General features: G+C 43.5%; 2 protein-coding genes across 3 annotated transcripts; one reads left to right on the forward strand and one right to left on the reverse strand.

The window, feature by feature from the left end:
• The first annotated feature begins 3,444 nt into the window (after positions 1-3,444).
• Positions 3,445-6,967, forward strand: LOC127344642 (protein ALP1-like). The gene is made up of 2 exons (XM_051370953.2): positions 3,445-3,678; positions 5,634-6,967. Exons 1-2 carry the CDS (start codon positions 3,546-3,548, stop codon positions 6,695-6,697), a joined length of 1,197 nt encoding a protein of 398 aa, XP_051226913.1. The 5' UTR covers positions 3,445-3,545; the 3' UTR covers positions 6,698-6,967.
• A 256-nt stretch (positions 6,968-7,223) lies between these two features.
• LOC127344643 (coatomer subunit zeta-1) lies at positions 7,224-10,254 on the reverse strand. Of its 2 annotated transcripts, none has more exons than XM_051370955.2 (6): positions 10,093-10,254; positions 9,705-9,867; positions 8,901-9,048; positions 8,725-8,799; positions 7,660-7,744; positions 7,224-7,578 (listed from the first exon to the last, which is right to left on the reverse strand). In XM_051370955.2, exons 1-6 carry the CDS (start codon positions 10,093-10,095, stop codon positions 7,519-7,521), a joined length of 534 nt encoding a protein of 177 aa, XP_051226915.1. In that variant the 5' UTR covers positions 10,096-10,254; the 3' UTR covers positions 7,224-7,518. The 2 variants fall into 2 exon arrangements, with proteins under 2 accessions (XP_051226915.1, XP_051226914.1); XM_051370954.2 differs by having other exon boundaries at positions 8,725-8,802; positions 10,093-10,252.
• Positions 10,255-12,261: the final 2,007 nt, after the last annotated feature.

Genomic DNA, 12,261 nt, shown 5'->3' on the forward strand with positions numbered 1-12,261 from the left:
AATATGTTAACAAAGTCCATTGGTTGAGTTGGGAGAAGTTGACTCTGTCCAAGAATGTGGGTGGGCTGGGCTATAAGGACCTACATTCTTTTAATCTGGCCATGTTGGCTAAACAGGGGTGGAGATTACTCTCTGATCCCATGTCTCTCTGCGCGAGAGTGTTGAAAGCCAAGTACTTCCCGAACACTGATGTGTTGCATGTTGAACCAGTAGATGGAATGTCTTATTCCTGGAGGAGTATTCTCAAGGGCATCAAGCTGTTGAAGGAGGGGGTGATCAAAAGAGTTGGAAATGGAGCACTGTCAATATTTGGATCGAACCTTGGGTTCCAAGGGATGGAAGCCCCTATCTCATCTCTAACAGAGGTAATGTGATAGTGGATAGAGTTGCTGATCTGATCGACCCAGTCACTGGACAGTGGGATCTGGAGCGGGTAAATGAATGTCTTTGGCCTGTTGATGCCTCTCATGTATGCAACATCCCTATTGGCTTGAATGTGGATGATACCTGGGCTTGGAGGCTGGAGCCTAAGGGCAATTTCTCTGCCAAGTCTTCCTATAAACTCCATAGATCGTTAGTGGAAAACAAAGGAAACTCTTCTGGTGGTATGCACTCCGATAATGTGGTGGAATTTGATTGGAAGGACATTTGGTCCTTCCCTGCCCTCCAATTGTTAAACAATTTCTTTGGCGCATCGCCCATGACATCCTCCCTCATCGCTGCAACATTGCCAGGAAGGGGATTGACTTGGCCCTTTATGTCAAGTGTGTTCGCGGCTAAATGAAGACGGAGCCCATCTCTTCCTTAGGTGCAAGGGAGTGAAGCAAACCTGGGCAGCCGCTGGCTTGGAAGACACCATGTTATCCCTGTTGCAATGCAACTCTCCGAAGGAGATGCTCCACCATATGCTCCATCTCGACAAGCAAAAAATGATCAGATGTGTGGCTATGTTGTGGACCTGGTGGAAACACAGAAACAAGATTAATGCAAGGGAGGGCAAGCTGAATGTAGAAGAGGTGGTGTTCAATACCACCAGATGTGATGCGGAGTATGAAGAATTTTGTGTCAAGTCTATGGTTGAAGGAGACAATGAAGCAATGTTGGGGTCCTCCTGAGGGAGATATTCTGAAGATTAACACTGATGACAGTTTCTTCCAGGACTCCTCGAGCGGTGGCTGGGGCTTTGTGATTCGGATCTCGTTGGGAGAGGTGGTGGCATCGGCTTCTGGGCGCATTGACCATGCAAGAAATGCTCTGCAGACAGAGGCCATGGTGTGCCTTCATGCGATAAGGACTGCCCAAGACCTAGGGATAACCGAAGTGGAGTTCGAATCGGATGCTCCGATCCTCGTCCAACCAATCAATAGTAGTGAGTTTGACAGAGCTGATAATGGTGTTCTCTTTAGAGAAATTAAGACTTTGCTTTCTGCTAGTTTTAATCTTGTTGTTGTTGTTGTTAAATTTAGCCCAAGGGCTTGTAATATGGTGGCGAATGCTCTAGGGTCGCATGGTTCGAAGCTGTTGCTATCTCCCCATGTCACCTGGACTGGAGATGCTCCGAGCTTCGTTCGTTCTGTTGTAACCAGCGACCGTGCTGGGCTATCTAGGTAATGAAATTGGGTTCCAGATAAAAAAAAGACCGAAAAAACATACTAGGCTTCCTGCATGCTAATCTATCTGGCTGTGGTGCTGGGCAAAAACAAAACATAGCAGCGGAAACAACAATATCTCTGTTTTCTTTTAAGCACTGAACATGTCTTTTCAAGTCATTTAGGAGCCTTGCTTCCGCAGCAGCCTTGTCATCGAAGAGTACATTAAGAAGAAGGGTACTAACAAAGCCATTTATATTTGTGTACTATGATACATATATTCATTGGTTGTTAGTATTATCTTTGCGTGTTGATCATATGGACAAGTCCTTAGACAATGAGGATATCAAGTATATACACCAAAATATATACTTAGAACTAATCAAACGTCCCTTGAAGAGGGTGGTTATAAATGTAACTTTCAGGTATATCGGAAAGTGTGTGTGTGTGCGGCGAGAATAGTCCAAGACTGAGATATAACTCCTTCGGCTATGAAGAGATATGTTCTGGGTATTATGATGTCACTCTAGTGGCAGTGCGTTCAAGGCTTACAACCACTTGCCTATATTCCAGTGAAGTCCTTTCTGCAATTTTAGTAGTTAGTTTTTCTTAATGCAAGGGCATGTACAAACAGGGTCAAACTTAGAAACAAAATCTAGTACACATATTTTTTTATGAAAAGTACAAATATATTCTATTGAAATTCAAATTTTTTAAGTGAGATCCTATGTCTGTACTCACCTCCGAATGGGTCTAACCTGGTAAGTCCTATCTTATATGGTCCATGTTAGTAGTACATAGTACTAGTAGTAGATATATTAATAACATTTATTACAATTAATGTTTGCATGCAAATACTATAAAACTATGTGATGGATAAAAGTAATTCACAAAATGTGTGATGAAAAGATGACAATAGGCAAAAGGGAGATACTTATTTTTATCTTAGCTACGAGAGGACGACTACATATTTTCTCTCTCTTTTCCAAATCACTAATCCTAACTGGCATCCCCAAGAGATGACTAATATTACTATATTGTACATGCCAAAACTCAATAAAACAATTACTTTTTATATTTTAAATGAGGCGAAAACTTTGTCCGCGTATTAGTAAAGCGGGTAAGAAAGCAAATCCTAATATTTTACGTTACGACTTTGAGGCCCTATATAGATCACACAAATCTTTCCATTATTTCACCCAAAAAAAATAGTCGTGTTTTCTATAAAAAAAAAATAGAAGCATGTCACCATCATTCGCATACGGTAATGCATGTAGCAAAGAGAGGTGCTAATGCGCCAAGTAGGCAACACATGAATTTCCTGAATTTTACCTTTTCCTTAAGCGAGACAAAAAATTGCCCGGTACAGTTGTAAAGCGCGTAGCGACACAATTTCCCCAACCTTCTACGTTACAACCTCAAGGTGTAACACGTGAATATTTTCCTAATTACAAGAAAACAAACCAAGTTATTACCAGTGAGCGGTGGGAGTATCATCGGCCTCTGCATCGGTCGATGCAAATAGCCGTAATGGCAAAACTAGCCAGCAAAATCTTCTAAGATATTTCTATTGAATCACAAATAGACACAAGACAATTCTTCTCGTTTGACCAAGACCCAAGAGGCCCCATTTCCAAGCTGCCCATCTTGCCAAGATCCTCCCCTCCCTGCGTGTGCGTTGCATTGCATCTCATATTCACCACATACCAAATGACCAAAAAAAACATACTACTAGGCTTCCTGCATGCTAATCTATCTGGCTGCGGTGCTGGGCAAAAAGAAATACCACTGCAAAAACAAAACATAGCAGCGGCAACAGCAATATCTCTGTTTGTTTTCTTTTAAGCACTGAACAAGTGGGTCTTTCCAAGTCATTTGCTGCCGCAGCAGGCAGCCTTGTTTGCTTCTTTCGTTGATCTCTCCTCCGCTCCGGAATTAGCTATCTCCACCCTCGTCATGGCACCACTCAGGGGGGCCAAGCGGCGGAAGCGGCAGCCCGAGAAGGCCCTCCCGGCGGGGGTGACGGCGCCGATGCCCCCGCCGGACGCCGCCGACTGGTGGGACTCCTTCTCCCGCAGGCTTGCAGCAGGTATACACGTCCTCTCCCTCTCTTTCCTCGCCCTGTTTCGGCCCACTGTTGCTCCTCGTCCCTCCTTAACCGTGCCCGTCCCTCGTCTCGCCGTGGCCTCGACGGTTCCCGGTAATGCGCGGCAGCCTCTCGGCGCTCAGGATTGTTCGTGGCCGGATTCCGCCGGCGCGCGTTGGATCAGGGAGACCCAGACCCCCGCCGTTGAATTTGCACTGCCCGTGCCCGCACGCGTTCGATGCGTTTGCTTAATCTGCTCCCGCGCCGCTCCTTAATCCGGGCGGTTAGTGTAAACGAATCTGCTTCGTTGCGTTGCGCTTTTCGGCGGTGGTTACGGCGTGCGGGAGCATGGGCAATCTCGGGGCTGCTGCTCCAGATTGACGCCATGGTGGTGCTTGCCAGGGCATGAACAATAACGGGCCGTGAATGCCGCTGCTCTGGTTGGTGTCGATCGAGTAGGGGATGTTGGGGAGAACGGTTAGTTTTGATGTTTCTGGGTTTCTTGGTTCGTTGTCTTCATTTCAGATCTATGAGCATGTGTGTGCAATGGTGTTTTGGGCCGGCGTGATGAACTCTGCAGGTCCGTGTTGGTTGTGCCCATTATGTCAACCTAATCCACAACAGGTTGCTCGACTGTTCATGCCTTCATGTCGCAAGAACTAATTGATCTTTTCTTTTCGAAGCATATGAAGTATAGTAGCTTATATTCTTTCCTGAAGAATTCAGTCAAGAAAAGTCATGTAGATGTTGTTGCTGACAATCGGCCTATCTGTTCACAGATAGTCTCCCCAACTTCCGTAGTTCTTTTATTTGGGGAAGAATGCACATGATTGTCAAAAGGGTAATGTTTACTTTACTAATCATGGGAATTATATCGACAAGATTGCAACTCTAGTCTGTATAACTCATAGATCTTTTCTCAAAGTTAGCTGTGTGTTCAATGCAATACTGGACTACTCCAGTAACATTTAGATTCAGTAGGCCCTGTCAGCATGGTGTATGAGTATGAAGTGCAGGGGTCATAGGAAATAGTTGCCCAAGAGAAGTTTCCCTGAACAAGTGGCATGATATCATACTCTCTTACGATCCATGTTTTCCCATGTCCTTTAGGCAGTGGATTTAGAACCCTAGAGTTCTAGGCAATGTTCTTGTCTGCAATTTACAGTGACTGTTGAAAATGAGCTTAATCACTGGAAGCATTGGTACTGAAATCTACGCGGCTATGAAGTCCCCTTTATGAACAGCATTTATCTTCTTTTTTTTCAAATCTTTGCTAAAATAATACATATGGAGTACTACTTGAGTTACATATTCAAATTTTAGCATCAAGTGTGATTTATTAACCAGATAACATGAATGATGAATGCAAGTGTGATTTACTAACCAGATACATCAACTGTGATTTATTAACCAGATACATCAAGTGTGATTTACTACTTGGATTCTAATTTAGTTTATATGTTTAGCTTGGAACGGTGGGCCTTCTATTGATGATTTGCTTGTAAACTTTAAATTGTATTTTTCAGTTATTCATCCAATTCGTTTTTTCTTAGCTTTAACATTTCTTATATCAGTTTCCCAGCACACTCATATATTTTTAGTTTGCTCCAGGTATGCTAATACACTAAATTTGTCTATTATTTGGTAGAATTTTTCAACGTCCCGGTATTGCTGATTTGTTGCTTTGCTCTAGACACTTTTGGGCCGTACTCTAAGATTTTTAGTACATGTCCCTTCTAAGTATTAACTCACTGTAAGGCTAAGGTATCTTCTTTGTTGCCCAAAAGTATGTAAAAATGATAGGGATAAGTTTTCCTACTCAAAAGCATGGGAAGAATTAACCGAATCTCTTGGATTTAAATATGTCTTCAATTCCCATTCATGTTTTCTTCATGGTTTGCGTTGCAGTAAATTGTGATACATTCAGATTATGACACTACTGTCTGTTGTTTGCATAGGACACAACTCCAAAGAGTCCCAAAACTTCGAGTCAGTCTTCAGGATGTCGAGGAGGACATTTGACTACATTTGCGCGCTTATTAGCGGAGACTTTTCAAGAAAGACACAGGGTTTCAGAAATTTCAGGTTTGGAGACAAGACGATTCTTGGTTTGGAGGATCAAGTAGCTGTTGCTCTGTTGAGACTGACAACTGGCGAGTCACTTCTGAGCATTGGGAATCGCTTCGGGATGAACCACTCAGCCATCTCAAACATCACTTGGAAGTTTATCGAGTCCTTGGAGGATCGCGCAATCAATCATCTGAAGTGGCCTGACCCTGAGGAGATGGCGACCATCAAAGCAAAGTTTGAAAAGCTCCAGGGCCTCCCCAACTGCTGTGGCGCCATCGACACAACGCACATCCTAATGTGCTCTTCAGCTCAGCCTAACAGCAATGTCTGGCTTGATGGAGAGAACAGGAACAGCATGGTCTTGCAGGCCATAGTTGACCCTGACATGCGGTTCAGAGACATTGTCAGTGGCTGGCCTGGGAGCTTGGATGACTCATGCATCCTGCGTACCTCGGGCTTCTACAAGGTATGTGAGAAAGGCACAAGGCTGGAGGGGCAAATGGAGCTCCCTGGAGATGGGGAGGGAGCAGGGTCAGTGGTCCGAGAGTACATTATTGGGGATACAAGCTACCCTCTCCTTCCCTGGCTGATGACTCCATACCAAGGGCGCGACCTATCTCCGGCGAAAGCGGAGTTCAACAGGCGACACTCCGCCGCAAGAATGGTGGTGCATGGTGCTATGGCCAGGCTGAAAGAAAGGTGGCAGGTACTCAAGGGAGAACTGTGGAGGCCCGACAAGCACCGGCTGCCAAGGATCATCTACGCCTGCTGCCTGCTCACCAACATCATGATCGACCGCGAGGACTCAGAGAGGAACCGGACGTCAGCAGGACACAACCATGACGACGGCTACATGCAGCAGTTCAGCGATGTGGCCGACGAGGGTGCGGTCGCGCAGAGGGACATCATTTGCCAGCATGTCAGCAGGCTCGGCAGCAAACTGCCGGAGTGATTGTTGCGCTCTAGCTGGTTGCTGCGTGTCTTCCTTTTTCTGCTTGACATGGAACAAATGGTATCTACATGTCACAGAATTGTTACCCGAATTTTTCGTTACTTTGGAGATGGCCTGCTTCGGTCGTTATTGGCATGAAATAGTTCATAGAATTGTTCGATTACTTTGAAGATACTCTGCTTTGGTCGATAGTATTGGCATCAAATTAGCAGGCGAGGAATTGTTAATTGTTACAGTTCTACCTTGCAGAACACAGGAATTATCGCAGCATGTCTAACTGGTTCCTTATAACGCCTGAGACGTTACTTGTTCAATTAAGCTGTTTTCTATGATTGCAGAGATAGGACGTCAAGTCCAACCTCACGTTAGACGTGTTTGAGACTCGTATTGAGCGAGGCGTTTCATGGGAAAACGCAAGTGCTCATTACTCTGTTTCAAACTTTCTATGGGCAGGAAATCCCTCATAGGACCAAACACTATTTTGAGCATAAACGTGATGGATTATAAAAGAATTGCAGCTCACAAATATCGGTCACAACATAGGCTGTTGCAGGATTTTTAATGCACCAAAGGGAGGTGAAATAACCTCATCAACATCTATACAGATCACAAGTTTCTTGAAAACTTCAAAGGATTCTGATCATCAGTTAGGCACTTAGGTTTACATCTCTGCAACGAAACGTTGGCGGCCACAGCAATAGATGAACTCACACACAAGATACAAGTCACTTTCTCACTTGCAAAACTAGGTGTGCGGTGCTACGAGAGGAAACCCAGAAATTTGATGCTACCTCCTCGTCAACCCAAAAGATGCCTACACACTAGTTGAGGAGAGACCTCATAAAGTGCTGTTTTGCTACCGCGAAGGCTTGGGTCACCGACTGCAAGTAGAGAAGAGAATAAGTCACCTGGAACTAGAAAAGTTTCATCTGAAATTGTTATCACAACTCTGTTATACATACCTGCTCAGCGTATGATCCAGCTCCTTCCGGTCCATGACCTGACACCTTCTCCGCTATCACATTACCATCTGTTTCCAGAACAATCCTGCAAGGCCATTTGTGAGAAATCAAATAATGAATTACAGGTCCACAAATTATCAAAAAAATAACAGGCTGCCTAACCACAGACTATCTGTATTAGCATAGCGCAAATGCAAATTTTAACTTGAGGTCATGTTGCTCATCTCTTCAACAGCTCAAGAATACCTACTAATTTGAACAGCAAGCGTCCCTCACATTGAACCATTCTTTTTCTTAGCTGATTGACCACAGCCTAATGAATATGCCACTTCTTAGGTAAAGTTAGCAAACAGTGTTGAATAGGGTGCCTAACCACAGATTATCTGTATTAGCATAGCGCAAATGCAAATTTTAACTTGAGGTCATGTTGCTCATCTCTTCAACAGCTCAAGAAATACCTACAAATTTGAACAGCAAGCGCCCCTCACACTGAACCATTTTTTTCTTAGCTGATTGATCACAGCCTAATGAGTATACCACTTCTTAGGTAAAGTTAGCAAACAGTGTTGAATAGGGTGCACTTGGACACGACAGTTTCTTGACAACAGTAGATAATCACTAACCATCCTATTAAGAACCACAAAACCAGCTCTCCCTAGTCAATTTCTTCTCTTTTCTACTCCCTCCGTTCCAATGAATAAGGTTTATATTATTTATGAAAAGTCAAACCATGTAAAGTTTGACCAAGTGTTTACAAACAATCATTAACATGCAAAATACAAAATCAATATCATTAGATACACCATGAAATATAATTTCATATGATATCTATTCTACTTGGCTTGAATTTTCAAAAAAACAAGCCTTATTCATTGAAACAGAGGTAGTATCAAGTATCAACTCTACATAGCCGATACTAGTTGTCCCAGGAAAAGTGTTAGATGAATTCCTTTCTCATGATGCTCAAAACTAGAAAAGAGTCAGTGCAAGTTGCAGGTGTCATTCCACAGGACAAAATAAAGGAGCCAAAGCTTAGCATAATAGCACATGGAAGCACGGGATTACCCTCCATCAACAACTTCGTCAATGCATAAAAAGATGAGATCCAGATTTTCAAGGGCGGTCCTTTTGTCTACCTTGCTTCTGGAACAAGAGAAAATACTCTCTTCGATTAGTAAAGCCAGGGAAAACAACCCGGCAACATAGAGTGCGACAAACATAATAAGAGGGAATTCCCGAACCTGAGAAGAATGCCAACAGCATCGGAAAAACCCTGAAGAACTGATGATAAAATGAGCTCGTTCTCTTCCTCTCCTCCAGTTACAAAAAAATGTAGGTCTTCGATGAACTTGTACACAACAATGTAACCATCGAACATTACCACATCAGCTGCAAAACAGGAAGCACAAAAATATTTAATGAATGTATTCAGATGGATATTGGAACTACAAACACTAGCTTCTTAGCATGTAAATTGCTTTGTTAAAATATGCAGAACTATGAGGGTTACTAAATTACCAAAATCTAATGTTTAACCAACAAAAAGCAATACAGTAATAATGGCACCGAGCATCACTTAGAAATAGTGATTGGTGTCCTTTACATGTATACAGCTGGGTGATTGGAGCTAAAAATAATAGCATAGTAAACAACATTGTTTACACATGCAGAACTTTGAGAGTTACTAAAATTACCAAAAACTAATGTTTAACCAAGAAAAGGAAATACATTGTACATGCACTGAGCATCACTTAAAAATCAGCAATACTGTCTTTTGCAACAACAACAAAAAATCCAATGGTAGATTTCAGTAACAGGGGTGAATAGACTGCAGGAACTTGACAAACTGTAGCCAACATGACAAACAGCTAGGCCCATTAGGTTGGCAGCCAGGTGCTAATCAATGTTCCCAGGAAGATGGTGGTTGTTCCACACAGTATCTAATGTAAGGTCCATGAAGAGAACATACACTTGTATTTACCCTCACAGTGCATATATAAACATAATGAAAAGTAAATTTCCCCATCTTTAAAACGGAAAATAACCTTCTTCTGCTTTAGCACCCGGTTTCTGGGTTTTCACGAAGACAGACTTCTCGAAAGCTAACTTGGAGGCCGCGGAGGGCCACTCATCGCCGTAGTACTTCACGGCCACGCGTTTCCCTTCCAAGTCCAGCACAAGGATGTTCTTGACCGAAGGGCAGGAACCCTGCAGAGACCAAAGCCAACACCCGTGAGAAATCACTTCTAGCAAGCATAATTCAAGAAATAACACCTTCCACGACGGCTAATTCTCCGAGATAGAGTTAAATATTGCACTGGAAATACTGGATTTTACCATCTCTTCTTGGGGGATAAACCCTAAGTAAACCGAAGAAACGGAGAGGCGTGTGGCCAGATTACAGCGAGAGAGGGGAGAGGGCGAGGGGATTACCATCTCGGCAAGGCGGATTTGCGAGCGTGGGGAACCAGATGCGCGGTGGCCTGCCTGAGGGATTGGCTGATTGCTGGTCGTCGGCAGGGCGAGGGGAAGGGAAGGCGACCAAGACGAAGATCAAGGCAACAATGACAGGAGAAGGAGAGTGGAGTTTTTTTTTTTTTTTTTTTTTTTTTGCTCGTGTATGTAAATAAATGTTCGTTGGCTGCAATATCCGGACCTGGCCCAAGCTATAGCAGAGGCTTATTGGGCCGTCGTAGGAAACCGGTAAATTGACTTATTGGGGCTACCCTGTCTGGTTCATTATAAGAAAAAAAAATCGTAGTCCTAAACGTCTCCAAAGAAATTTGAAAAGCACCCTAATGATGTTCGATGAAATGATTTATTTGTGCATATGGAGTCATCATTTTAAATTAAACTTTACTCGTGCACACTGCAGGTCTGCACTCCACAATGTTCTCCTTTATTCTTTTTGAAACTTTTTTTATGTCCGGATTTCTCTTCTATAAACCGATAGGAATTAAAATGGTCAAGTGAGTCTAGTACAGTCTGAGGTAAAAAAAAATATATATATATATATATCTGAAGGCCTCGGCCCCATTCCATTTTCACTGAAAACAACATGAACAAGTTAAGCATTCACGGCTCTAGAAAGTGACTCGGTCTAACGATCAGGCTAAAGCCCATCCTACAATAGCTAGGAAAAATTCTATCCAGTTTCAGATTGCATGGTTCTTTCACATATTTTGAAAAAAATAACTCTCTCACATGGAAATGCAAGAATCCATCCCAACTAACAACCAAACAACAAGGGAAAAGACTTCGGATCAGCCGACCGATAAAGCGTAGAAAAATCGGTCGTTGCTTATCGGTGGAGAGTGGAGACACGACTTGCACGTGAATGGGTCCCACCGTACCTTATCCTAATGTTGTCCACACAAACCTTTCTTCATCGTTTCACTCTCCAAATCCCACCGACGGAAAGCTGCAATACTCCTCTCCCAGTGAGCTCGCCGCCCCACCTCCTCCCACTGTGAGCACGCCGCCCAAGCTCCTCCACCAACGAGCGCGCCGCCCCTCCTCCTTCCCCGGAAAGGTTTGTTTACCCAGGTCCTCACGACGAGGGCATCGCCAGCGAGCCGCTCGGCGAGCGCGCCGCCCTTGCTTATCCCACGACGAGGCCCCTGCTCCTTCTCTGGCGGCCGCGCCGCCCCTGCTCCTCCTCCAGCGAGCGCGTCACCCTGCTCCTCACCCGGCGACGGCCCCTGATCCTCCCCGCGAGCGCGCCCGTTTCTTCACCGTCAATCTGCGCCTTACCCCTCCTCCGGTGAGCATGCTCCTCGCCTCCTGCTGTCGACACTGGAGCTATCGCCGGCGCGGAGGTACCGTAGAAGAGAAGATAGCCAAGGAGGCATGGGGCGCAGGTACGGGCATTTTTTTTTGTTGTTTTTTACTTTTAATTATTGTTGTAAATATATTAGTGATTTGTTGTAAAGATATTTTTGACATGGAATTTTTTTATTAAAATTCTGGCTATTTGTTGTAAACAGCCAAATTATTTGTTGTTTTTTTGTTGTTCATTATTGTTGTAAATATGTTTGCTGATTTTGTTGTTATTAATTTGTTGTAAATACCCAATGTTTTTGTTAAATTTGATAACAATTATTGTTGTAAATACTTTACTGATTTATTGTAAATACCCAATGTTTTTGTTAAATTTGATAACAATTATTGTTGTAAATACTTTACTGATTTATTGTAAATACCCAATTTTGTTTGTTAATTTTGCTGATATTATTGTTGTAAATATTTTTTACGAATACATTTTTAAAATTATTGTTAACTATTGTTGTAAATACCTCAATTGAATTACGTTTTGTTGTAAACACCTCTCAGTTGGATTACTTTTGTTGTATAAATACAAGCGAGAGCACACGTGCTTGACCAACTGTGTCGCGCAACCCTCCCACACAGCGGTGAAAGCGACATCGAAAGATGTTGTAGCAGCAGGAAAAGTAACCAGGCCATGTGAGAAGGTTTCCTGACGTACGATGATGATCGGACGTTGCGGAATGCTACCGATCTTTTTTCCTCGCGTCGGGCGACCGACGCCCAGCGCGACCCAACAACAAGCCATGCATGTCACCAAACCCAACCAACCACCGT

The sequence above is a fragment of the Lolium perenne genome, chromosome 3 (genome assembly GCF_019359855.2).
Source record: "Lolium perenne isolate Kyuss_39 chromosome 3, Kyuss_2.0, whole genome shotgun sequence".
Classification (NCBI taxonomy): Eukaryota; Viridiplantae; Streptophyta; class Magnoliopsida; order Poales; family Poaceae; genus Lolium; species Lolium perenne.